This window comes from Pseudophryne corroboree, chromosome 9 (genome assembly GCF_028390025.1).
Source record: "Pseudophryne corroboree isolate aPseCor3 chromosome 9, aPseCor3.hap2, whole genome shotgun sequence".
In the NCBI taxonomy this organism is placed as follows: domain Eukaryota; kingdom Metazoa; phylum Chordata; class Amphibia; order Anura; family Myobatrachidae; genus Pseudophryne; species Pseudophryne corroboree.
Genome location: NC_086452.1, coordinates 56286097 through 56313075, shown reverse-complemented (window position 1 = coordinate 56313075; position 26979 = coordinate 56286097). Strand labels below are relative to the sequence as shown.

At 45.7% G+C, this 26979-nt stretch overlaps 1 protein-coding gene across 9 annotated transcripts in view; it reads right to left on the bottom strand.

The window, feature by feature from the left end:
• ST3GAL3 (ST3 beta-galactoside alpha-2,3-sialyltransferase 3) overlaps positions 1–26979 on the bottom strand; it is an 810547-nt gene that overhangs the window by 340534 nt on the left and 443034 nt on the right. For 7 of the 9 annotated variants that reach the window (XM_063939361.1, XM_063939357.1, XM_063939359.1 and 4 more), the window contains one exon: positions 5470–5517. The exons of the other annotated variants lie outside the window; for them this stretch is intronic. In XM_063939361.1, coding sequence (XP_063795431.1) covers positions 5470–5517 — 48 coding nt within the window. The remainder of the gene's footprint in view (positions 1–5469; positions 5518–26979) is intronic. 9 annotated transcript variants of the gene reach the window in all.

Genomic DNA, 26979 nt, shown 5'->3' with positions numbered 1-26979 from the left:
GAGAGATAAACAATTGAATATTGTCCATGTATAACAAAGTGGTAATAATTACAAAACACAGTTTCACAACCATTTTTATAAACTGTCTCAGAGGAAAATGAACGTTCACCCCTCGAAAATAAAGATATCTTTCTGTCTTAAATACTCACCTAATTGACTTCAAGTTGTTTTTACCCATCACAAAAACCACCAGCATTAAACACACAGCTGTCTAGAGATTTGCTAAAGGGCAGATTAATCACCTAATGCAGAGGTTCCCAAACTGTGTGCCGTGGCTCCTTGGGGTGCCTCGGGATACTTGCAGGGGTGCCCTGGGTTGGTGGTTCAGGACCAATTCAAATTATTCATGGTCAATATAATAGGCAAAACCAGTGCTGGTGGCTGCCAGTCATAAAATATGAGGCCAAACAGAAGCAAATTGTGTCCCTCACCACACAACTGACCCTAAGGATGACATATAAACGCGATCTACTTAATGTAATATTTCTTTCTAAATTTCTCAAAAAGACATTTTTGGCCTAGGGGTGCCGTGAAAAAAATTTGGATATTCTAGGGCGCCGTGATTCAAAAAAGTTTGGAAACCACTGACGTACCGTAAGGCTTTTTCTCAATATCTAAGAGTCTGGGCAACCTCTCAGGGCCAGTAGAACAAGAAAATAAAGAACCCAGGGTTTTCACAACCAACAGTGTCCTGGGTACAGATTTAATTACACTTACTGTTATCACCCAGATTATGTTGCCTGCAATTTGCAGGTTTGAGGTAACATAATTCGGGAGACAGACTACATTTTTTCTTAATTACTTTATGAAACAAACCCAAAACAGTCTGGAGACTCACTACCCATAAATTAGGTTTCTCTGCAAAGGATCTCTTTACAAATGTTGTGTTAATACAATTTTATGTAAATAAATTAAACACAAAAACTACAAAAAAACACAAACAATAAACACAGGATTGAACCTAATCCTGTTGCCTTCCTTACTAGTTCACTGACATTATTCTTGACAGGTTCCAGGCTTCTCTTCCATAATACCCCTTTTCCACCTACGAGCACGGGTCGCAGCCGGGAGCCTGACACGGGAGCTGCCCCCTGCTGCGACCCGTGATCGGCCCCTTTCCCATCAGCAGTCACAACCCGGCATATGCCGGGTGGGTGATGCTTCTAGTGACGCGGCAGGGGCGGCGCAGGGAGATCACATGATCTCCCAGCGCCGCCCTTCCATACAGTGTAAACGGGAGCCGTGTCGCATCGACACGGCTCCCTTTTACACTACAACCCTACCCGGATCATTCCCGTGTCCTACCCAGGTAGATAGCCGGGTAGGATTCACGGGTCACTCGATCCGGGTTTAACCTTTTCCACTTGCAAAAAACACGGGTAAATGCGCGCCCCCGTGCATTTACCCGTGTTTTTTGAGCTAGTGGAAAAGGGGTATTTAGTTAGAAAAACGTTTTGATGAGAGATACTGGCATATGTTCCACCTACTGTAGCTATTATTTAGCAAAATAAAGATCACACAGGCTTTGATAAAACTCAGCACAGCATAGTGGAACAGTGTAGCCCTAAATGTTTCTGTTTACCTATAGGGAAGATCCTTGGAGCTGGCAATAATAATTAAAGGAAGGAGATTTATATAAGCAGGTAAAACAATGTCACAATTTAAAATTGTGCAATTAAAGTAACCCAAATGTCCCATTATGGGTCCTGATTCTGAATTGTACGATGTCGCAGTGAGCGATAATTGGCAAGCTACGCGTGCTTCTAAGTCGTACTGCGCACACGTCAAGGTCCTTATCGATGTCACTCGCAGTGACTGACAAGAGGCATTTGGGGGAGGGGCAATCGGTCACCATACCGCTAGCTGGGATCCCGGATGTCACAATGCCGACGCTGGAATCCTGACTAGTGGGGAAATACGGACGCCGAAATCCCGGCGCCACAGGCTTTCCTCCCTCTATGGGTGTCTACAAGGGGCTTGCCAGCGCTCGCCCCACTGCCGGCATATCCGTGGCCGGGATCCCGCTGACGGTATACCGACCGCCGGTTTTATGTACTGGGTAGGAAAGGGGGAGTGGCGGCAAAAAAATGAAACCATGTCATGACCATTTGGGGGCATGTCTCACACTGCTACTGCGATCCTGTAAGCAGAAAACATGGCATCAGCGTCTCAATATATGCGGCCATTCTGCACACGGGCGTCTGTCTACAGATGTTGATATTTGCAAGACCGCCAGTAGGCTTCTAATGCATTCCAGGCAGCAGCAGCACTACCGTATTTTAGCACAGTAGCTGCATATGGGATCGCGGCTGCGAATGCATTACCATACATCTCTGAATCTAGGAACATCATCAGGAGCTATTTAATACATGTTGTGTTAAACATGATGTATCTCAGGAGAAAAAAAAGCTAAAAGTGACCTAAGGTGGCGCTCCAAATGGCATAACAGCCGGGACCCTGTACTGGATGCTAGAGCCTCCGCAGGCTGCTGCACTTCACTCAGAAACTGACAATCTGTTAAACATTAAAGTCTTTGCTCAAGTGGACCTGAATAATGCAGAATAGGGGAGTCCACCTTTAATATACAGCTTCCGATGACACCAGAACAATCTGCAAAGAGAAGGGAGCCCACCCATTCAGAGTACAGAGAAATGCATTTATGGTGGAAATGAATGGCCACAGTGCCCATATAAATATCCAATACACAATTATAGCAATATAATAAGACAACAGCACATAGTATTAGTTCTCTGTGTTAGATTAAAGATCAAATGATGGAAAACTGTTAAGGCATTTGGTGAATTGAAAATTGCGGCAGCAGAGCTGAAAGTAAGCAGATGCAGCTTTATTACAGGAAAGCCAATAGGTTCTCGCTGGCCGTTAAAACGACCCTTAGGACATAGGGGTCTGGGCTCTGCAAGGCTGGTGTGAGGGTTTACAGCAAAGGCTGAAGGCTGCATAGTACTATAGACAGGGTGAGGGGATGAAGCACTCCAAATACTTGTCAGAGGACAAAGATGGTTCTTATTCAAAAAATATTGTGTGTTAAATATGGAAAATGTGGTTTTAACTGTTAAATGGGCATGGGTATCTACATTAGATGGAAACATCAGAATAATCATTTCTCAAAACACAGGAAACAGAAAAAATATAAACAAACTTATAACGTCAATTTTAATTTTTGATTTATTATTTTTTAAGTGTTTCTGGTTTTCTTTTCCCACTGAAAGTACTGTAATTTATAGTGGAACCTCCCAACAAATGTTTTCATATACTTGTTGTAGAATACTCTTCTATGGGGGTCATTCCGAGTTGTTCGCTCACTAGCAGTTTTTAGCAGCCGTGCAAACGCTATGCCGCCGCCCACTGGGAGTGTATTTTAACTTAGCACAAGTGCAAACGAAAGGATCGCAGAGCGGCTACAAAATAATTTTGTGCAGTTTCAGAGTAGCTTCAGACCTACTCAGCGCTTGCGATGACTTCAGACTGTTCAGTTCCTGTTTTGACGTCACAAACACGCCCTGCGTTCGCCCAGCCACGCCTGCGTTTTTCCTGGCACGCCTGCGTTTTTCCGAACACTCAGTTGACACCCAGAAACGCCCACTTCATGGTAATCACTCTGCGGCAGCCAGTGCGACTGAAAAGCTTCGCTAGTCCTTGTGTGAAACTACATCGGCCGTTGTGAAAGTACGCATGCGTAGAAGTGCCATTTTTTCGCATCATCGCTGCGCAGCGAACATTTTCAGCTAGCGATCAACTCAGAATGACCCCAAGTTACTCTCCGAATGCTGCCTGTTGTCTGTGTAATAAGCCTGTCACACGTGCGAAGTCACCAACAGCAGTATTCGCTTCCACAGACTTCTATTATCTCATTTATGGCTCTATTTATTAAAAAGAAAAAAAAATCTTCTACCGCTGCGTTCTGTTCTAAAAACTCCTAAGAGTAAAGCCTTGCAATGCTTAGTACCTCAGTAATACCGGTTAGCAGAGGTAAAAATACCGATTTGCAGCCCAGTTCTCGGCCGCTCTGAGCAACTGCGTCCCAGCAGCCAGCGAGAGCTCCGGAGATCCCTCTCCAGCGAAAGTGCAGCCTTAATATGCCGGCATGTCCGTTTTTGCATAATTTTTGGGAGGGATCTGCTTAATAAATTGGCCCCCAACATTAAAATGAGTTGACTCTAGTTTGCAATGGTAAATAATAATAAATATAATCTTTCCTGCTTCTGCTATCGTTATCCTGAATGATAGGACAGCCGGTGGTACTTAAACAGTCATCATAGCTAGCAAAGACCATAGTTGGTCGGTGGGCTGCCCAAATGTGAATAAGCCCTATCTCAAGTGAAAAGACACATTTTTGCCTGATAGAGGGTCCTATCACCTAAGTAACGTCAAGTTGTTTTTACCCACCACTACGCCGATCTCGCCCATTAGTGCTTAAATTAATGGGCGCGACTGCGAAAAGTGCCATTTGGACGTTGAAACGGGTCACTTTTCGCTCATTTCAGCTCGCCAAAAAATAAAAAATAAAAATTTTCACACGAAAATACATAGGTCCTGCAAAAAGCACGGACCTATGTATTTTCGCAGCACTTATCGCGGGTCTAGGGGGCATGTATCATGGATTATGCTTCATGTGCACACATTTGAAAGAGGAACATGCCGCATCGGAGCTAATTGGATACCCCCTTTGTGTATTCATGTAGCAGGGACTATAGATTATATGCTCCACTGATACAATTAATGTGAAAGAAAAAACATTGGGGCAGATGTATTAATCTGAAGAAGGCATAAGGAAGTGATAAACCAGTGATAAATGGAAGGTGATATACACTCCAGCCAATCAGCTCCCATATGTAAATTAACAGTTAGGAGCTGATTGGCTGGTGCATTATCACCTTGCACTTAACACTGCTTTATCACTGGTTTATCACTTCCTTATGCCTTCTCCAGGTTAATACATCTACCCCATTGTTTGTAAATCATTGTGTTATGTGTTGTTGGCGCTATGTACTCACGTAAGACAGTATATTTTATACAAACATATTACTTTTAAATGTATAGATAGATATCTCTTACATTGAATTGTACAGTAAGTGTTATTAACTGTGGTGGTTTGTTCCACTTTAAATTACCTCAACTCTGAAGCTGCCAATATTTAAATATGCACTGAAGACAATGTGCACAGATTTCCGTGTGGACTGTGACATTCCAGGTCTGCCCGGAAAGAAACTAATTTTCCAATACAAACATCATACAGTGTTAGGCTGCATCAGAAACATGGAATGCACATTGGGCGTCTATGTTGTTATTCCACTATCTGCATAAAATTAACATCAGTGGGGTAAGTAACGCACTTGATAATTGCAGAATAAAGCTTCCAGAAAAAGTATTCTGGACTTTGCTATAACTGAACCTTAAACAGAAGCCTGAAATGAGAAGGGGGAAGAAGAGGAAAGGGGGAAATTGTACCTGGGCCTAAATTGTGTCCAACGGAGTCAAAGGAATGAAGCACTGAATCTGTAATACAAGAGGACAAGTTCAATCCCTTTTCTTTCTGTCTTGTGACAATATGCTTCATATTTTGCCATTAGAAGATGAAGATATTTATTGAATCCTCCCAAAACTTTCATTACTAAACTGTCCACCCCATCAAGTCTGGTGGGACACCTTCCCTTACAAATCGCCCCTTAAAGCAGCCATCCCACCAACAAAATGAAGCCTTTTTTATTTATTTTGTTTTAGCATAAATCACTGTACAATGCTATAAGAAGCAGCTGCTATCATTTTCCTTGGTTTGTTTCTGTAGGCTTCTATTAGTGATTAATACTTCTGCAAAGTGTCTGTGATTACCATGACTACCACAGTCGCATGATGTAGTGAGCAGAGAGGCTTTGGAACGCACCAGTGAGTGTCTGCACTCTGACATCCTCACCCTTCTGCTATCACATGACACACAGAGCTGTGAGTGAGTGTGTGTGTGTGTGTGTGTGTGTGTGTGTGTGTGTGTGTGTGTGTGTGTGTGTGTGTGTGGCAGAAATACAGACGTGTCCTCTTACATCTTTGCTCCGTGGGCTACAAGTCGCGTTACACATAATGCGTGAGAGCCGCGTGACTCTGTGGCGCTGAACATCTTTTTTTTTTTTTCCGTGAAAATGCGTCTTAGGCGGTCTAATAGGTATGCTGGATATCATTTTAATCAACAGGAGCTGCACAGATTGCTCAGCACACATCTCTCAAGCTCAGCACATAGCGCGATGTGTGCGCTGTGTGCTGAGTGAGGGAGGGAAAGAAAAAAAAAAAGCTCACTTCACCTGACAAATCTAAAACTGGCGATAGCGACGCGCGGGGCCGAACATCACTGTCGCCGGCACCACTACACATGGAGAGATGTTTACTTAATTTCTAAGCAATCTAGTCAGATTGCTTAGAAATGAAGTAAATATTGCTGCGTGTGCACCCCCCTCAAGAGGACACATCTGTACTCTCCCCTCCAGAGATGCACTGAAAATAAGATAATGATCTGTAAACAAACATCAAGAACAATGACAATGTTTAAAAGTACTTAACTTTAGATTTAAAGAAAAACAGAACAATAATTCTTTTTGGAAATTCTTCTTTTAAAAAGGATGAAGGGGGGTACTCACGGAGCGATCGCTGCTTAAAATCTAAGCAATCTGACTAGATTGCTTAGATTTTAAGAAGCGATCACTCCGTGTGTACCCCCACAGCGATAGCGTGGCGCAGCCCCGCGCATCGCTATCGCTGGTGCTAGATTGGCCTGCATGCAGGCTCAAACTAGCTGGTAGCTCATTTCACCTGCTGGGTGAAATGAGCGCCCCCCCCCCCCACGCCCCGTCCTCCCCCGCATCGCTCAGCACACACCTCTCCCCAAATTAGAGGCTTTCTCCACTTACACATACCAATTGTGTGCTTTATTTATTGCACCACTGTTTATTCACAGCTTTTGTTACCATGCTATTGCACCGTTCCTTGCAATGATCCCTCTTAATTGTGATTGTTTGCATATGTATACTGTTTGCCTGACCAATTCCAATTTATTTATTTTTTTGACTTCTAAAAAAGTGATAGAGGCGTATATAGAGTTAAACAATTGCCAATGCCACTAGGGGACAGGTACTGCTCTCAGCTTACATTGCCGTGGGCAACTTGTTTTAGGGGTATATTCAATTGAAGTCAGATCCATTCAGACATTCATTTGTCGGAATGGATCCGACTTGGGCTATTCAATGTCATCTCAATTCGACTTTTAAAAAAGTCGAATTGAGATGCAGGAGCTAGACGGGGGAGAGCCGCGGGCAGACTGGAGAGAGCAGTGCTACAGCAGCAGCTATATAGCCGCTGCTGTAGCGCTGCTTTCCCCAGTCTGCTCGCAGCTCCCCCCCACTGTCTCTCTGCCTCATAGTCTCCACGTCCCTCCGCTCCCCGTCCCCGCATCACAGCCGGCGCTCACGGCAGCGTCCACCCGGATCCAGCAAGCGAGGTCTCGCTTGCTGGAGCCGGGTGGACGCTGGTATGAGCGGCGGCTTTGACATCCTCCAGTACTGCTCTCCCCCCGTCTGGCTGCCCGCGGTTCTCCCCGTCTGGCTGCCCGCGGCTTTCCCCCGTCTCCCTGCGACTCTCCCCCCTCTCCTCCACAGTCCCTCATCTCAGTCCGACATTTTTTTATGTCGGACTGAGATGGACGGAAACGGGGCCAAATCCTGTCGAATTTGGCCCCGTTTCACTCAAAAGTACGTGAATCGGCAGCTATACTGCCGATTCACGTACTATTCGACAAGTCGCATACCCAGACTTGTCGAATAAAAACAGCTGGGATTGAAAAGGTCGAATCACGATTCGACCTTAAAAAGTCGAAAACTGACGTCTTTTCGATGGACGGCAGCTTTCAACCCTAATTGAATATACCCCTTAATCTGCACGGCACAGAATTTGGCATTTCTTGTTAATAAATGGCGAGGTCTCATTTAAAGGAGAAACTCTTATTTTATGAGTATGCAGCTGAATGGCCACCTGGTCATCACACTAATCTCAGAATGAACATATTAATGCTTTATGGAAGAGGAACTAAAATTGCTTTACTCAACCCAGATTGACGATTATTCATTTTCAAACAAGTTATTTATTTACTTAGTCTCAAAATGTTATTTTTAAATACCCTCAAGTACCCTCACAGGTTTCCAAACATAGCCTTATAAATAATCCAAAAATAAGGCTGGAGATAGCGTGAGATTTATGGGCTGTTGAAAATGGAAAATAATTAAATATATAACTCTATAAAAAAAAGTTGTTGAACTCTCTAATTGAAAGAAACTATTTATAGTGTGCATTTATTACACAAAGGTTTGCTGTGTTCCATAAAATTCCTATTCATATGTGTTTGCTTAAAGAGCAAATATATTTACATACAGTACACATTATCGAGGTCAATAATATCCATAAACCAGGACTGGACAAGCTAACCCAATGGTAGCACCAAGCAATATTTACTCAGATAAACCAACATATCAGACCAATCTATGCCGCCATCATTATGCCCAAGTGTGTGCACTGCACCAGGTTCAATTTAATTCAAGGCAACATTTTTGTCTTATTAAAGAATATTATATTTTATATACTGAATATCTATAAAATCTTAAAATACAAAACATCATTATATTACATCACATATGTTACTTAATAATGCCTGCCATTGTACAAGCTCTGTTCCAGTTTCACTGTTTCTGCACACCTGCTCTATTCCACCATTATATTGCCTGTCCCCTCAACCGAATCCTCACACTGTCACAACTGAACTCAACCTCTACTATCATGGTACCAACCTTGACCACCCTTCCTGCACAAGCTCTGCTACCAATGTGCAATCCCTGATAATTAATTTACTACCAATGTGCCATAACTGTTCCCCCCTCACAGGCTAAAGTCCCATGTATACTATATGTACAGGGCCGTCTTTTCATATGGGCTCAATAGGCACTTGCCCAAGGGCCCCAGGAGTATAATGGCCCTAGGTTAATAGCTGAGGGTCCCCTATTTCCAGGGGTACCAGATTTTTGAAAATCGGCCCTGGGGAACCAGAGATATCAGACTTCAAAGCAGTGGTCGCCATCCAAGCCTGTTAATTGTTCTTCCCAGCCAGATATCTTGGGTTCTGTCTGACTTAAGAGTTTTTCTGAGGGTATACTCCAAAAGCTGGTACTCTCCCCTTTTGGTGAACACTGTCAGATTGTCTCTACTATGGCCAGAACCCGAGATATCAGCCTTCAAGTAGCTGGTCCCTGCTCCAGCTCCACACACCTGGTAAGCAGTTTTGTATTTTTGTTGGTGGATTGCTCTGGCTCCTAAACTCTGATCCCCAAGTCCCCAGTATCTCCTGAAAGGCGGTACTCTCTAGTGTTTTATCCCATTCAAAGCTTAGAAAGCTATTTACAGGAACTTGAGATATCTGCAGTCAAGCAAGATGCACTCTCACCGGAAAATGATGAATATTAAGCCCACTCCACTATCCACCCCTTCCCTATGTATTAAACACCACCTACCACCCGGGAAATCATGTACCAGGGCCCCTTCATTCAGCCCAATGCCCCCTTCTACAGTTTAGTGTTCTCCCTCCTGCCCCATATGTGCAGTAAAGGAGTAATTAGCAGAAATTACTGCTCGAGGTCCTACATGCTGAGCGGAAGATGGAACATCCCCTACCGCCGACGGGACATCAAAGCTGCCACTGGTACCACCCCCACTCCTGCCGCTGGAGGATGGGTAGGTGCCCCAGTGCATTGCTGTGCCCAGGGGCCTAAACTGCTGTTATGACGGCCCTGTATATGTATAAGCATGAATGGCCTGCTGCTACTACTGCTTCCCTGCCTTCACTCATATGCAAGAAAACATTGCTCATAGGAGTATTACACAAATAAATAATTTCAGCTTGGGTATGCTAATGAGAAAAATAACGAACTGTACTAGAAAGTTGTATTAAAACATCCAACCACTTACAAAGCTAAAATAAAGACAAAATAAGACCCACTTTGGATCATATCAAACTCTGCCTCAGATCTGCACAAACACACAAATTTAATTTTCCGCCCAATCACTGTATTGGACAAAGCTCTGCCCACTTTCATGCAAACTCCATCTCCTTTCAGGTCTGAAATTGGGCTGGTTGTGCTGTTGACTTGTCCTGTTACTTTCTTGTTCTTATCCTGGAAAGCAGGTGTGACTGTTAAGGACACTACACTGATCTTATAGTAGGAGATATAAGGAAGTGTCATAATATCAGGTTCCTTATTTGCTCTCTTAGCTTTTGTCAAGGTTGCCAAATATTAGAAACAGTAGCAGGTAAACTTCATTAGGGACTAAAAAGAGTTACATGTAGAGCGCGTGGGGGGAAAAGCTAAAGTGAGTTCCACACTCCAAAAAGATTAACTTTCCTTTAAGCAAGTCCACAATCCTGGCTCTGTTGGTTCTAGGTAATGACCAGCGGAAGCTGCAGCGCCGTCCAAGCAGTGCAGGAGGGAGCTGGCCAGGTTATATGAACATACATGTGTAGTTGTATATAACATATGTCCTGGCTTCCTTCCCTAGTGATCCGCAATGTGTTCCATGCTGCGGCGGCGGTTCCCTAGGGAAGGAAGAGAGGATATATGTTACATACAACAACACATGTATGTTCATATGTCCTGACCAGCTCCCCCCTGCACTGCGTGGACAGTGCTGCAGCCCAGGGGCAGCAGCCGCTGCTGGTCATTACCCAGGACCAACAGAGTTAGGATTGTGGACTTACTTAGAGGAAAGTGTGCACCAGAGACGCCTGCCTCTGGTGCACACAGCAATTTCCCTGATGCCACCCAGAGGGACAGTCCACTTAAATCAGACAAGTATGGGAGGTATGATGCTCAGTGACTTCTCCAGGAGGTATGGTGCTCAGTGACTTCTCAGCACCAGGTTCCCACGTTGTGAGGGAGACATTTCTCCACTCAGTAATTGGCGGAGTTTCAGTACAGAAATGAACAGTGCTTCAGAATATATGCTGGCCAGGCTCCGCTAGCATAACCAGCTCATGCTGCCTACTACACGCAGCTTCCAGGAGTGTCCAGCAACACAGCCAAATCCCGACATGTCCTCTCCCAGCTCCTGTTCCCTTTTAAAACCAAATTGAAACATGACTAGGGGGTGTGTTTATTTACAGGGCCAGCAAAATAGGAAATACCATATAAGCATGGTGGGAGATGTAGTCCTCCTAGGTAGTAACTTCTATAGAAACAGGAAATCACAAAGGAGAAAAATGGGAGATGTAGTGAAACTAGACAGTACAGTTACTGCTGGGGAGACAGAACGTCTCAGCACAACCTCTGCCTAGAGCAGAGACCACCCAGACCGCCAGGCTCTGGTTAAGAACAATAAAGTAAACGGAAAAAACACCCTTCACTGCCGGCATTGGAGATCCGAGTGTTGTGTCCGAAGACGCAGCATTAGATCACCATCGGCCATCTGAGTGAGCCTAAAGTTAGATACACAATACTGTGTTCCATTAGTAGGCTAATTTGCCAAAAGTCACGTGATCGGCCTGTGTTATTGTGTAGTGTGCAGGCATGAGCGAACGCTTGCCTTCGATTATCAGTTTGGTAAACAACAACAAAAAGTAACACCCTCCACAACAGTGTAAACCTTCACAATCCAGTTTCTGAAACAGGATAATAAGTAGGTGGAGGCAGAATACACTGGGGCTGATGATGAGTGAATGCAGGTGCCTTCGACACCATGGATCATCCTCTCCTCCTCCGCACACTCCAAAACATTGGCCTCTCTAGGACTGTCCTTGAATGGTTTACCTCTTGCCTCACTAACCGCTCCTTTTCTGTGTCTGTCCCGGCACCACCTCACACCCTTCTATCCTTTTCTGTTGGTGTCCCCTCAGGGTTCTGTCCTCTGCTCCCTTCTGTTCTCCCTGTACACCTCTTCCCTGGGTGCGCTCATTAACTCCTTTGGCCTTCAATACCACAATTATGTTAATGACACACAACTCTACCTCTCCTCTCCTGAGCTGTCCCCCTCTGTCCTCTCTAAGGTTTCCAGCTGCCTCTCCACCATCTTCTCCTGGATGGCTGAGCGCTCTCTGAAGCTCAACATGGACAAATCTGAACTCATTATCTTTCCCCCAGCCAGAGTAACACCAATATCTCTATCACTGTTGACAACACATTCATCTATCCCGTTCCCCAACTCCACTGCTTGGGCGTTATTTTTGACTCCTCCCTCTCCTTTGCACCCCACATCAAAGCTCTGGCACACTCCTGTCAGTTACAGCTACACCGCATTGCTCGCATCAGGCCAGAGTGCAACTAAACTTATCATCCACTCACTGGTCATCTCATGGCTCTACTACTGCAACGTTCTCCTCACTGGCCACACTTGCTCCCCTCCAATCTGTCCTCAACTCCACAGGTAGGCTTATCTTCCTCTCTCACCACTCCACTTCTGCCACTCCCCTTCAACAAAATCTGCACTGGCTCCCATTCTCCTACAGAATCCTCTTCAACTCCTCACCCTCACATACAAGGCCATCTCTAATTCCATTGCTCCCTACATTTCCAACCTCCTCTCCCTTCATACTCCCTTCCGCCCCTTACAGTCAGCTAATGACCGTCGCCTCTCCTCTACCCTGGTCACTGCTTCCCAAGCTCGAATTCAAGATTTTGCCCGCGTTGTACCCCTTCAGTGGAACACGCTCCCCCACTCCATTAGACTCTCCCCGACCTTGCAAAGCTTAAAACGGGCACTGAAAACCCACCTATTCATCAAAGCATACCCTTCCGCTACATAACCTACAGTAGTCCTGAGGCTGCTCCTCCATCCCCCTGCCTCATGCTTTGCTTGCATCCTGCCATCAGGCTACCTCCTGGGTGCTTGCACCTCACGTCATCTGTCTGTCGCCACCTTCCCACTAGATTGTTAACTCCTAAGAGCAGGGCCCTCTTTCCTCTTGTTGTCAAAGCCCTCTTCTCAACACATTTCACTTACAGCTTTCTCCTACTCAGCGACCATATTTACCCGCATTTTTTCCTGCTGGTAAAAGCTTATCTCTATCTATGGCCGCCAGCCCCTTGTAGTACGCTGATTACTCAATCGCTACTTACATCTAAGCTGTATTACGTATTGAGAATTGTGGTGCTTTTTGTTACCTATTTTTGTTGTTTATTTACTGTAATGTTAAGTTCTGTCTCCCTGTACTGTTCTACTGTATGCCCTTTGTACGGCACAGCCCTTGTGGCGCCTTATAAATAAAATGTAATAATAATAATACTGTGCGCGTGGCCCTAGATGCGCATATTCACCAACTGCAGTGCTGTACTTATCTTTGCAGCAGAACCATCCTCGCCATGCGCTTGTTTCATAGCCAACATCATTATCAGGGCATACATGCGCCAGCCCGAACCCTGGTGCAACAAACACATCTACAAACAGGTGTAATTACGGCATAGCCCACAATTCAACGTGCCCTCAACGGATGTAGCCTACATGTGAACTCACTGTTACCAAACACAGTTACGCCATCTTCAACTGCAAATGGAAATGCAACTGTTCCGTGCCCAACTCTTTCTGCTGACTCCAAGGAGAGTTAGTTAACGCTTACTGGACTTGTAATTGGTGTTTGATATTTACAGTATTTGCATCAAGTGAAAGCAGATCAAAATGGACTCCTCTGAAAATATCCTAGAGGAAGCCTTTATTCAAAGTGAATTGGAACAACATCATGGATTACTGGTTGGAGAGCCAGAAGAAAAAGAAGCATATAATGAAGTGGAGGCACCTGAAGAGCACATCATAGAAGAATCTATAAGTCATCGTATGGGAGAAAACCAAAACCTTGAGATATATTAGGGTTTAACAGAGTTGACGGACCCAGCAAACGATGAGGGACACCTGATAGTGACCAGTGGGAATGGATCTCTGGATATCGTAATGGTTGGTGAGGCGACTACAAAGTGCTGGATCCCTCGTGAGGTCTGGAGACCCAGGCAAATGCAGTACTATGCAAAGTGGTTGCACGAGGACACACCCCAAAGTAATACCATCGCCACAGATGCACCTGAATGGAGACAACTGCAGCCTGGTTGAAGAGAACCATGGACAGGAGGATGAAATAAAATCTGTCCCCACTGATGACCTCTCCATCTACCCTCCCTGCAATGTTCCTGCCATCCAAACCACGCTGTGCCCCTTAAAGAAAAGGGAGGGGATCTCTGTTACCGTGCCTGTTACAGTAACGTATAATTTTATCCATTGATTGGGCTGGACGTAATGACTTGTGAGACAGCGGGAGCTTCGAGACTTGTACGTTTTTTAAAGCAGCAAACGTCTACAAGGCAAAAATCAATGAGGTTTTGCCATGTAAACGTTTGCTGCCTTAAAAAAAAACGTACGATAAGTCCTGGATAGAAAAGGAGAAAACACCCATGAAATTGATCCTGAGGTGAACACTGAAAGGGATGTCATTAGGACTGCCTTATCCTGCATGTTATGCAAGACTTTGTATTCTACCTAAGCAGGGCCGGCCCTGGACATAGGCTGCCTAAGCATTACAGTAAGATGACCTAGTCCTGTGCCCAGAGGCGCGTCAAATTTATAAGAGAAAAAAAAATTATGTTTTTAAGTGGAAGAATTAATTATGGCTGTCTGACGTGTCAGTGACAACAAGAGAGGGAGGGAGGAGGGCAGTGCGAGCTGGACGGTAGATTGGATGAAATTATCGGTCACTCTTTAAAAAAACTTTTTATTTATGGAATCAAGGTATCATGCAATAAAATACACCGTGGTAAATTACACAACTATTCTCTCTTCATATGCACAGTGCAACCCTGCAAATCAGGACAATCTGCAGGTATCATCTCAGCACAGCCCAGCAGTCTATCATAAGGTGTTCCTGCCTCTGCCGCCTCCTCAGTACTATCCAGCCATTCACCATCAGGTGCTCCTGCCTCTGCCGCCTCCTCAGCACTCTCCAGCCATTCACCGTCAGGTTCTCCTGCCTCTGCCGCCTCCTCAGCACTCTCCAGCCATTCACCATCAGGTGCTCCTGCCTCTGCCGCCTCCTCAGCACTCTCCAGCCATTCACCATCAGGTGCTCCTGCCTCTGCCGCCTCCTCAGCCCTATCCAGCCATTCACCATCAGGTGCCCCTGCCTCTGCCGCCTCCTCAGCACTCTCCAGCCATTCACCATCAGGTTCCCCTGCCTCTGCCGCCTCCTCAGCACTCTCCAGCCATTCACCATCAGGTGCTCCTGCCACTGCCGCCTCCTCAGCACTCTCCAGCCATTCACCATCAGGTGCTCCTGCCTCTGCCGCCTCCTCAGCACTCTCCAGCCATTCACCATCAGTTGCCCCTGCCTCTGCCGCCTCCTCAGCACTCTCCAGCCATTCACCATCAGGTGCTCCTGCCTCTGCCGCCTCCTCAGCCCTATCCAGCCATTCACCATCAGGTGCCCCTGCCTCTGCCGCCTCCTCGGCACTCTCCAGCCATTCACCATCAGGTGCTCCTGCCTCTGCCGCCTCCTCAGCCCTATCCAGCCATTCACCATCAGGTGCTCCTGCCTCTGCCACTTCCTCAGCACTCTCCAGCCATTCACCAGTAAGTGCTTCTGCCTCTGCCGCCTCCTCAGCACTCTCCAGCCATTCACCATCAGGTGCTCCTGCCTCTGGTGCCTCCTCAGCACTCTCCAGCCATTCACCATCAGGTTCTCCTGCCTCTGCCGCCTCCTCAGCACTCTCCAGCCATTCACCATCAGGTGCTCCTGCCTCTGGTGCCTCCTCAGCACTCTCCAGCCATTCACCATCATGTTCTCCTGCCTCTGCCGCCTCCTCAGCACTCTCCAGCCATTTACCATCAGGTGCTCCTGCCACTGCCACCTCCTCAGCACTCTCCAGCCATTCACCATCAGGTGCTCCTGCCTCTGCCGCCTCCTCAGCCCTATCCAGCCATTCACCATCAGGTGCTCCTGCCTCTGCCGCCTCCTCAGCACTATCCAGACATTCACCAACAGGTGCTCCTGCCTCTGCCGCCTCCTCAGCACTCTCCAGACATTCCCCATCAGGTGCTCCTGCCTCTGCCGCCTCCTCAGCACTCTCCAGCCATTCCCCATCAAGTGCTCCTGCTACTGCCGCCTCCTCAGCACTCTCCAGACATTCCCCATCAGGTGCTCCTGCCTCTGCCGCCTCCTCAGCACTCTCCAGCCATTCACCATCAGGTGCTTCTGCCTCTGCCGCCTCCTCAGCACTATCCAGCCATTCACCATCAGGTGCTCCTGCCTCTGCCGCCTCCTCAGCACTCTCCAGCCATTCACCATCAGGTGCTCCTGCCTCTGACACCTCCTCAGCACTCTCCAGCCATTCACCATCAGGTTCTCCTGCCTCTGCCGCCTCCTCAGCGCTCTCCAGCCATTCACCATCAGGTGCTCCTGCCTCTGCCGCCTCCTCAGCACTCTCCAGCCATTCACAATCAGGTGCTCCTGCCTCTGCCATGTCCTCAGCACTCTCCAGCCACTCACCGTCAGGTGCTCCTGCCTCTGCCACCTCCACAGCACTCTACAGCCGCTCACCATCTGGTGCTCCTGCCTCTGCCTCCACAGCAGTCCAGCCTCTCACCATCTGGTGCTCCTGCATCTGCCACCTCCTCAGCACTCTCCAGCCATTCACCATCAGGTGCTCCTGCCTCTGCCACCTCCTCAGCATGCTCCAGCCATTCACCATCAGGTGCTCCTGCCTCTGCATCCTCCTCCTCTCTTGATGAAAGGATGCAGACCCCATCAGAGGTTCATGACCCACTCGGAGTGCTCCTTGTTATTTTATTTACATGTAGAACTCTGATGATGGACTTTGTGGATGTAAATAAATAGCACTTTTTTAGCTTGTTTGTCCACTTTATTTGATACCATTTTGAATGTCCCCCAGTAACATAACATTCCCTCACCCCTTCACAAGACACTTTATTCTTAATGGGATAAATTCATAAAGAAATTCTGTGCTAGTGCTAAAACTAAAGATCATGTTCCATAAATCAAACCAGCATTTTCATTAGCAATTAACCATAAATAATACGCAGATTAATTTTACAGAGTGCGCTCCTGACCTCTCTCTCATTACTTCCATAATAAAAGTGTCACAAGCTGGAACCCTACATCTTATTTGATAGGAATCCTGGCCAGATTTATTACTTTAGTTTGCAGGAGGGAGAATGCACATTTAGGCCACCATGAAATGCGATTCTGCTCCCTCTCCTGACCTCTACCTCTATATGGCAGATTTACATGTGTCCCTCAGCACAAATCTGCAGTAATGTGCTACTTACTTTGTACAACGTGACAGAATACGTTTGTGCTATATTGATAATAGTAACAATCTAAAGATATGGAATACAATACACAAATATGTTAATGGACAGTAGGTGCCAGAGGACAAAAGTTGCCCACTGCATCTGAGTAAGCCTAAAGTTACATATACACTACTGTATACAATTATTGGGCCAATATGCCAATAGTCAGGTGATCGGCCTGTTTTATTGTGCAGTCTGCAGGCATGAGCGAACGCTTGCCTTCGGTTATCCGATCGATCGGCCTTGATAGAAAATATCGCCCAAAACGTCCTGACACCGTGCAACGTGTGTGTATTCTCGATAATCTGCCCATATCTCTCTTGTAGACGGACATATGCAAATTTAGTGAGGTGTGAAAGAAAATTGCAAACTTGGGGGGAAAAAAATGCTTCGCGCAGTTTATCGACACCTTCCATGGGCTGAAAAATTGGCCTATTTGTCAATTTGACCAAAAAACATGTATAGTGTGTACCTAAATCCAGGATACTCAGAATGGGATTGGTATGGTATTCCGGAGGTCAGGAGACCTACGCCGGGAACCCGACAGCCAGAACTCCGTCAGCGACCGCAGCATGTCCGCTCACTATGCTTCGGACCTGGTGGCGACCTTAGGTCGCCACACTATTACATTTCCCCTCAGGTTGTGGTGTGGATGGTCACAGTAGTGCATAAGTTATACTGGGAATACCGGGCTTGGGTCGGGATTCCGACTGCAGGCAATTCTCCCGACTGTCGGGATTCCGGGCATCAGTATCCTGGCCACTGGGATCCCTACAGACGGTAATTTAACTGCATACCCTCAGAATGGCCATCAGAAGACGCAGACACTGGCCTCGCCACTCCTTTCGCCGCCCATTCCCTGTCCCAAAATAGCAGAAACATGTCAATCATGCCTTAGCTAGGCATTCCACTGTGATGTGCACCCAAGTTCAGTTTGCTGCTCCAGCTTGTACCCGGCTTAGAGCAAAGGCGTACTGTATGCCTACGAATACACTTATATGATTGGTTTTACGTAATTGAATTAGTGAGCATTTGTTATTTGTAATTATAATGTAATTGAATTAGTGAGCATTTTATATTTGTTTGCTTATGGCTTCAGACATTAATGAAATATTTATGTACTATATATTGTATCAGTACAGCAATAATGTATTTATTATATTATTGTAAAAGTGTCTTGTCTGTTCGTTCTGCCATGATAAGTTTCTAAATAAGCGCAGAGCCATTAACATTTTTTTTGTGGTATCAGAAACGTTGGGGAAAAGTGACGGGCATCCCTGGGCGGTGACTTGGAGGTGGCTATTAGCGCATACAAAAATTAGCCGGTTAGTGGGAGTTTCAATGCAAACAGAGTCGGGCTAGGGAACGTAGTGGTAGAGTACCATGCCTAGGGCTGTCACCAGTCTCCAGAGGGTTTTAGCCAGCTGCCACAGAGGCTTGGCTAACCATTAAAGAGTGCATGGGCTGGGTCCCTTGATAAATATACAGTATCTGCATAATTCAAGTGCACAGTCTGGAACCTGATCCTCAAAGGAGGAGGTGGGTGCCTGCAAGATGTCAGAAGCGGACGGGTTGAACAAATTGCATAATCTGATGGGCGGATGTGATGCGGTATAGATAAATAAGGTCTTGCATTTAAATGGAAATAGAAGATGTTATGGTGGAGGATGAGAGTATCTGAACAGCTGTCTGGGTTGGAGAAGATACCGTTACTGGTAGGCGCAGCATTTATACAACACTACAATAGTGATAATAACAGACCCATGCGCAGCCTCTGTCCTGGCCCCCTCCTCTCTAGCCGGTGACAGAAGCGAGTAAATTCTGGCACTGTGCTAGAGTCTACGAGTGTATGCAGGTCTTCAGGAAAATGGTACGGCAGCCATGTTCCCAGTGATTTTTCTACTGTGCATGCGCATATCGCCAGGAAAATTGCCATATTCCCCGTGATTTGTGCAGCGCTGTGGGACTACGGAGAAGTAAATATTACAGAACCCGTATGAGTATAGAGATGTATTAAAGAACATGTGTGTATCCATTATAGATTCACCACTGGTTGATGCTCATCATATTGTTAAAGGTTACAAAACTATTTCTAAAATCTTTGGGCTTCACCACAGTCCAAGGAAACATATGGCAAAACTACAACACAAATGTTACTCTCCTCCAATAGCAATGCACATAACATTCCAGGATATCACAAAGAATGCCATGGTAATGGGGGTCATTCCGAGTTGTTCGCTCGCAAGCTGCTAAAAGCAGCTTTGCACACGCTAAGCCGCCGCCTACTGGGAGTGAATCTTAGCTTATCAAAATTGCGAACTAAAGATTAGCAAAATAGCGAATAGACACTTCTTAGCAGTTTCTGAGTAGCTCCACACTTACTCGGCATCTGCGATCAGTTCAGTGCTTGTCGTTCCTGGTTTGACGTCACAAACACACCCAGCGTTCGCCCAGACACTCCTCCGTTTCTACAGCCACTCCCGCGTTTTTCCCAGAAACGGTAGCGTTTTTTCGCACACACCCATAAAACGGCCTGTTTCCGCCCAGAAACACCCACTTCCTGTCAATCACATTACGATCACCAGAACGAAGAAAAAAACTCGTAATGCCGTGAGTAAAATACCTAACTGCATAGCAAATTTACTTGGCGCAGTCGCACTGCGGGCATTGCGCATGCGCATTAGCGACTAATCGCTCCCTTGCGAGAAAAAAATACAGAGCGAACAACTCGGAATGACCCCCAATGTCACAGAAGAAGAGAGGCAACCACTACTCTCCAGTGGATGCGGTAGGACCTGAAGTGCAGTGTTCATGCAATAAAGCCTTCCAACATCCACGAGCTGAAGCGGATCCGGTGTGACGTCATTGCTGCCGAAGGGGATCACATACGTTTTCCAATAAATACATTTAAAGATGGATCATCTGGATCAATAAATAGAAGAAAAGGTACACTGCTGATGCAGAGTATTACAACACTTTATTCTTTTCAGTATTTATTGAAATGTACTATTTAATGTCTTAATTATTCTGAAATTAAAACATAGAACAAATAGACAATTAGATATCAGGACCGTAACTAGGTGTGTGCCAATGGTGCCTTGCCCACAGCGCAAATGCACTGAGGGCGTACCATCTAGCAGAACACCCGCTATCTCTGGTACACTCACTCCCGCCGGCCGCCGCTGCTGTAAGGGAGCGCTGCCACCGCCAGCTTCTGGGACTGTCAGTGCCAGGATCAGATGATCCGCCCACCCTCCAGTGTCTCCGGACTCGGGAGAGACGTGATGACGTCCTGCGCTGCCACACTGCCCTGCGTAATGTGTAAAAGGAAGCTCTGCCTGCCGTAATGTGTAAAAGGGGACTCTACCTGCCATACTGTGTAAAAGGGGACTCTTCCTGGCGTAATGTGTGATAGGGGCTCTACCTGGAGAAATGTGTAAAATGGTGCTCTACCTGCAGTACTGTGTAAAAGGAGACTCTACCTGCAGTACTGTGTAAAAGGAGACTCTACCTGGCATAATGTGTAAAAGGAGACTCTACCTGCCGTACTGTGTAAAAGGAGACTCTACCTGCAGTACTGTGTAAAAGGAGACTCTACCTGCCGTACTGTGTAAAAGGAGACTCTACCTGCAGTACTGTGTAAAAGGAGACTCTACCTGGCATAATGTGTAAAAGGAGACTCTACCTGCCGTACTGTGTAAAAGGAGACTCTACCTGGTGTAATGTGTGATAGGGGCTCTACCTGGAGAAATGTGTAAAATGTGTCTCTACCTGGCGTGATGTGTGACAGGAGCTCTACCTGGCATAATGTGCGACAGGGGCACTACCTGGTGTAACGTGTGACAGGGGCACTACCTGGCATACTGTGTGACAGGGGCAGTAGCTGGCGTAATGTATAACAGTGGTTCTACCTGGTGTAATGCGTGCAAGTGGCGCTACTGTGCGGCGTAATTTGATTGATAGAAACTACTGTACAGTGTAATATGAATTGGTATTATTTTGTGGCCATGCCCCTTCCTCATGAAGCCACGCCCCTATATATTACAGCGCTGTATATGGGGAGGGGGCGCCAATGCGGTTTCTTGCACACAGCGCTAAAATGTCTAGTTACGGCACTGCTAAATATGTCCCATATTGCCGTGGCTGTAAGATGATAATGGCACTTAAATACTTTTGTGAATATAATTAGTAGCATTTAATGCTGGATAAGAATTTTCTCTTTCTTTAACCCACTTTGCTCTCATTGCAATCAAAGTCCAACAAATACTTTAATTAATAAACAAGGGTTGTTTTCTAGATTTCTGAAATACAGTATGCTATTTAATTATATTTAGTTTTCCTATGATTTAAATTAGTTTGAATATATTTCTTATTCAGTGCAGTTTACTGTAAGAAACAAATGTATGTAATCTGAGGATGCAGAGGTGATGGTGCAACAGAACCAACATACATAATCTGACGACGCAGAGGTGGGGATGCAGCAGAAACAACCTACATAATCTGAGGACGCAGAGGTGGGGGTATAGCAGAAACAACGTATGTAATTTGAGGATGCGGAGGTGGGGGAACATCAGAAACAACATACGTAATCTGAGAGCGCAGAGGCGGGTGTTCATTAGAAACAAGGGCCCTCATTCCGAGTTGTTCGCTCGCTAGCTGCTTTTAGCAGCATTGCACACGCTAAGCCGCCGCCCTCTGGGAGTGAATTTTATCTTAGCAGAATTGTGAACGAAAGATTAGCAGATTAGCGAATAGAATAGCGAATAGAAATTTATTTGCAGTTTCCGAGTAGCTCGAGATTTACTCTGCCACTGCGATCAGTTCAGTCAGTTTCGTTCCTGGTTTGACGTCACAAACACACCAGCGTTCGCCCAGCCACTCCCCCGTTTCTCCAGACACTCCCGCGTTTTTCCCTGACACGCCTGCGTTTTTTCGCACACACCCATAAAACGGTCAGTTTCCGCCAGAAACACCCACTTCCTGTCAATCACACTCCGATCACCAGAACGATGAAAAATCTTCGTTAAGCCGTGAGTAAAATACCAAACTTTTGTGCTAATTTACTTGGCGCAGGCGTACTGCGAACATTGCGCATGCGTAGTTTGCGACTTATCGCACCGATGCGAAGAAAAAGAACGAGCGAACAACTCGGAATGAGGGCCAATGTACGTAATCTAGACGCAGAGGTGGGGATACAGCAACAACTACGTACATAATCTGAGGACGCAGAGATGGGCATGCAGCAGAAACAGCCTACATAATCTGAAAACGCCCGGGTGGCGGTATAGCAGAAACAATGTACATAATCTAAGGAGACAGAGGAGGTGATACATCAGAAACAATGTACATAGTCTGAGGACGCAGACGTGGGGATACAGCAGAAACATATGTAATCTGAGGATGCGGAGGTAAAACAACGTACGTAATAGCCCTGACGGTGGTAATATTAAATAACCCGAGGAGGGAACAAGGGACCTAAGCACTGATGTGTATGCTGTATATTGGGGGTGATTTAGAGTTGTTCGCTCGCTAGCAGATTTTAGCAGCATTGCACACGCTAGGCCGCCGCTCTCTGGGAGTGTATCTTCGCTTAGCAGTATTGCGAACGAAAGATTAGCATGCGAATAAATAATTCTTAGCAGTTTCTGAGTAGCTCCGGACCTACTCACGATTAGCGATCAGTTCAGTCAGTTTCGTTCCTGGTTTGACGTCACAAACACGCCCTGCGTCCGGCCAGCCACTCCCCCGTTTCTCCAGCCACTCCCGCGTTTTACTCTGGCACACCTGCGTTTTTCCGCAAACGCCATGAAAACGCTGAGTATCCGCCCAGAAACACCCACTTCCTGTCAATCACACTACGATCACTTCAACGATGAAAATTCTTCGTTCTGCCGTGAGTAAATCTGCTAAGTTTTGAGCTAAAATACTCAGCGCATGCGCACTGCGTACCATGCGCATTTTCGCATGAATTGCTCCGTTGCAAATATCGGCAACGAGCGAACAACTCGGAATGACCCCCATAATGCTAGAAAGAAAAATTCCACCTGCGGGCAAAAAATCATGCCTCTAAGAGCCAACTGCTAATAGACCACTGGAGGTGCACCCATGAGAGTAGAATAGAATACAGGTATAAGCAAGGAGAAAGAGAAGTACTCTCTTTGTTTGTGGCACTCACCCTATTAGAGGTCATTTATACTACAGGTTGAGTATCCCTTATCCAAAATGCTTGGGACCAGAGGAATTTTGGATATCGGATTTTTCCGTATTTTGGAATAATTGCATACCATAATGAGATTTTATGGTGATGGGACCTAAATCTAAGCACAGAGTGCATTTATGTTACATATACACCTTATACGCACAGCCTGAAGGTAATTTTAGCCAATATTTTTAATAACTTTTTGCATTAAACAAAGTGTATCTACATTCACACCATTCATTTATGTTTCATATACACCTTACACACACAGCCTGAAGGTCATTTAATACAATATTTTTAATAACTTTGAGTATTAAACAAAGTTTGTGTACACTGAGCCATCAAAAAACAAAGGTTTCACTATCTCACTCTCACTCAAAAAAGTCCGTATTTCGGAATATTCCGTATTTCGGAATATTTGGATATGGGATACTCAACCTGTATAACATTTATTATTCCAGGTGTTTTTTTTTATCACTTGTATAAAAAAAACTAAATCTTATTACAGCAAAGTGTACTCTTGATATAAAATTAATTAATTAATGCTAGAACAACCGTAGAGCCCTTTGCGAGTTGAGTTTAAATTAGCATAGGCATGTACAGTACATTCTGAGCAAGATGAGACTAACTTCTTAATATGGGTCCCAAATTCTTTAATACATATAATAATCTTTCCGAATCTCAATTAAACCCCAGGAATGTTGTGGGGCTGAGCGGTATCTGGTGATCTATGAGCCTTATTCTGATACGGAACTATAAAACCCGCCTAATAATGAGTTTGCTGCGTTGTAGACATCTAAATACACTTAGTCGTTCTTGTACAAAGCTGACGTTTTCATACCGTCTTCCACTTATAAGGACATGTAGTCTTTTGTTTTTTAAGCTTATAAGAAAAATATTTGTATTTAAGGATGGGAGATTGCTACAGCATAAGGAAATGCAGAACCAGATTTACTTTTAGTCCGAGCATTATATGCTTCTTATAAATGTTATGATAAAACATTAAAAGATATTACTCAGCCCCTCCGACAGACCAGGGGAATGCTATTAATATTCCATAATACATGAACTCTATACTCCGGGAACAGAGCAGATTTTCAGATGAGAGTTAAAGTACTTTAATAAGGTTTTGATTTTCTTATTAAAACTAGTTTTATTTAATCCCTTTCTGATGACTTTGGGTGTTGTTATTATCAATATATCTTTGGCAGAGAGTTGGGTCTAAGAAAAAAAAAATAAACAAGCCACAAGACAAGAGAGTTTAGCCAGATGGTGGACAGATGGTGGCCGGAGACAGTGTACCCTTACTTGCATTTAGGAGCTCACTGTAGGTTTCTCCAACACATTTTCCACACAGCAAGCGCAAAAGAATGGAAACACAATGCGATCTGGAAACTGGAATGCTGCCACAATGCTAGCAAACAGCAGCACTCAGGCTCCGTGGCGGCTGCACCCCTGTAGTTCGTTACATCACTAAGAATGCGACTTATATTGCCTAAACTGCACTACAAAGATAACAGCTATAAAATAATATTATCTCCATTAGTTTTCATAGGGTGTGGGTGGAAGTGGCGACATTCCTTGTGGGGAATTCAATTAAATGTGCTATTGAATGAGTGCCTGTAGCTATTCAATTAGCTGTGGGTTTCTGCTTGCACCCTCCTGAGGGGAAGCAGTTAAAATACCGGCTGACGGGATCCTGGAGTTCAGGAGACTGATGCCGGAATCCTGACAGCCGGTACAATACCGGCCCCCCAGAATCATGACCACCTCCTGGTATTCACACTCGGTTGGTGGGTCCACGCCTATGGGCATATAACCTATGGCACGCGCAGCGAGCCACCGGGCCTGAAATGTGGCGGGCACAGTGAGCCCGCAAGTGAACTCGCTGCTGGGATTCCGGCAGACGGGATGCCACTGTCGGTATACTGACAGCCGGCATCCCGTCTGCCGGGTTATCATATGTAATCCCTCCTGAGGTGCGATCAGAAATCTGACAGAACTAGTGCCCGCCCATACTAACAGCATTGTGCCCGCCACTTAGTTGGAGAATGCCGAATGCCGTTCACCCCAACTAAGCTGCATTATTTAGGCGTGGTAACCTTCATCTCCCCTCTTCATTGCAGGACACGATTCAATAGCGTGTTTAATTGAATTCCCTCCACAATGTCAATGGTTTGAATGTTGACATGTTCAGAATATCCACATTTAACATGTTGACGTTCATGATGTTGACAGTGACGCGATGTCGGCATTTTCAGAATGTTGACAATCCTGTTTTAGCCTAACCCTAATTTTGTGTATCAACATTGTGTTAGTGTTTGCATTATGAATGTCGGCATGCAAAATCTCAAAATCCGGAACATGTCAACATCATGAATGCCAACAGTCAGATCATGTGGACATTTTGACTACATGTCATATTCATAAATGATTCTCTTACCCTTTTAACTTTGTTTAACAACTCCCAACATATCAATTCAAACACCCCCACAGCTCAAACACAGCGGTCCTGATTCTGCGGTGGGAGCTGCTGTGTCTGTTGCCCGAGTCACGGGTGGGATAATTTGCAGATGCTAGTTTCAGATGCCCACTTTCTGCACCCCTAGACACTAACACACCGCTGAGGGTTCCAGACAATAAAGCTTTAGCGCACCATCGCATGCAACTTCCTATGGCTAGTGGAGTGTGTCAATCTTTACATGCCCTCTGAGTTACGGTCTGTGCGCCTGGGAATGCAGCCGCTTTCAGTGACAGACCCTGCACCACTCCCATAACATGGCGTTCACTTCAGCCCACCTCCCAGTCAGTGCCCAGCAATGCCCATCACCTTCCCTCTCCATTTCTGATCCCATGTGTAGTAGCTCCTCAGCACGTACACCCAGTGGCTATGCGCAGAAGTGACGCGCATCTCTGTGCTTCTATTCCAACAGTGACACTTGGCATCATTGCTTTCATATTCCTCTATATTAGAGACCGGCAGAGAAGGCTGGCAGAGGGCAGTAGTGTTCATTCTAGCACCCTGTACCTTTCAAAATCCTGTGCAGTTCCTCTTTCCTGCCTGGGGTGTTGCTCTCTGCTGTGGTGCTTCTTAGCACACTCTGATCTGTTACTCAGTGCTGTGATACAGACCTGTGTGTGCTGAGAAGCACCAGAGCAGAGAGCGACACCCCAGGCAGGAAAGAGGAACTGCACAGGATTTGAAAGGTGCAGGGTGCTAGAATGAACACTAGGGCAGTCACTGTGATTACTTAATGTAAGGGTGGGGTATCCACTTGAATTGGAGAGGGGGTTATTATTTAGTGTGTGCTATTCTGTAATGGTAGAGAACAGGTGTTAGGTTACTGACTGTAACAACATAACCCGATGATGCTATGAGTTATCATTTATGTAATGCT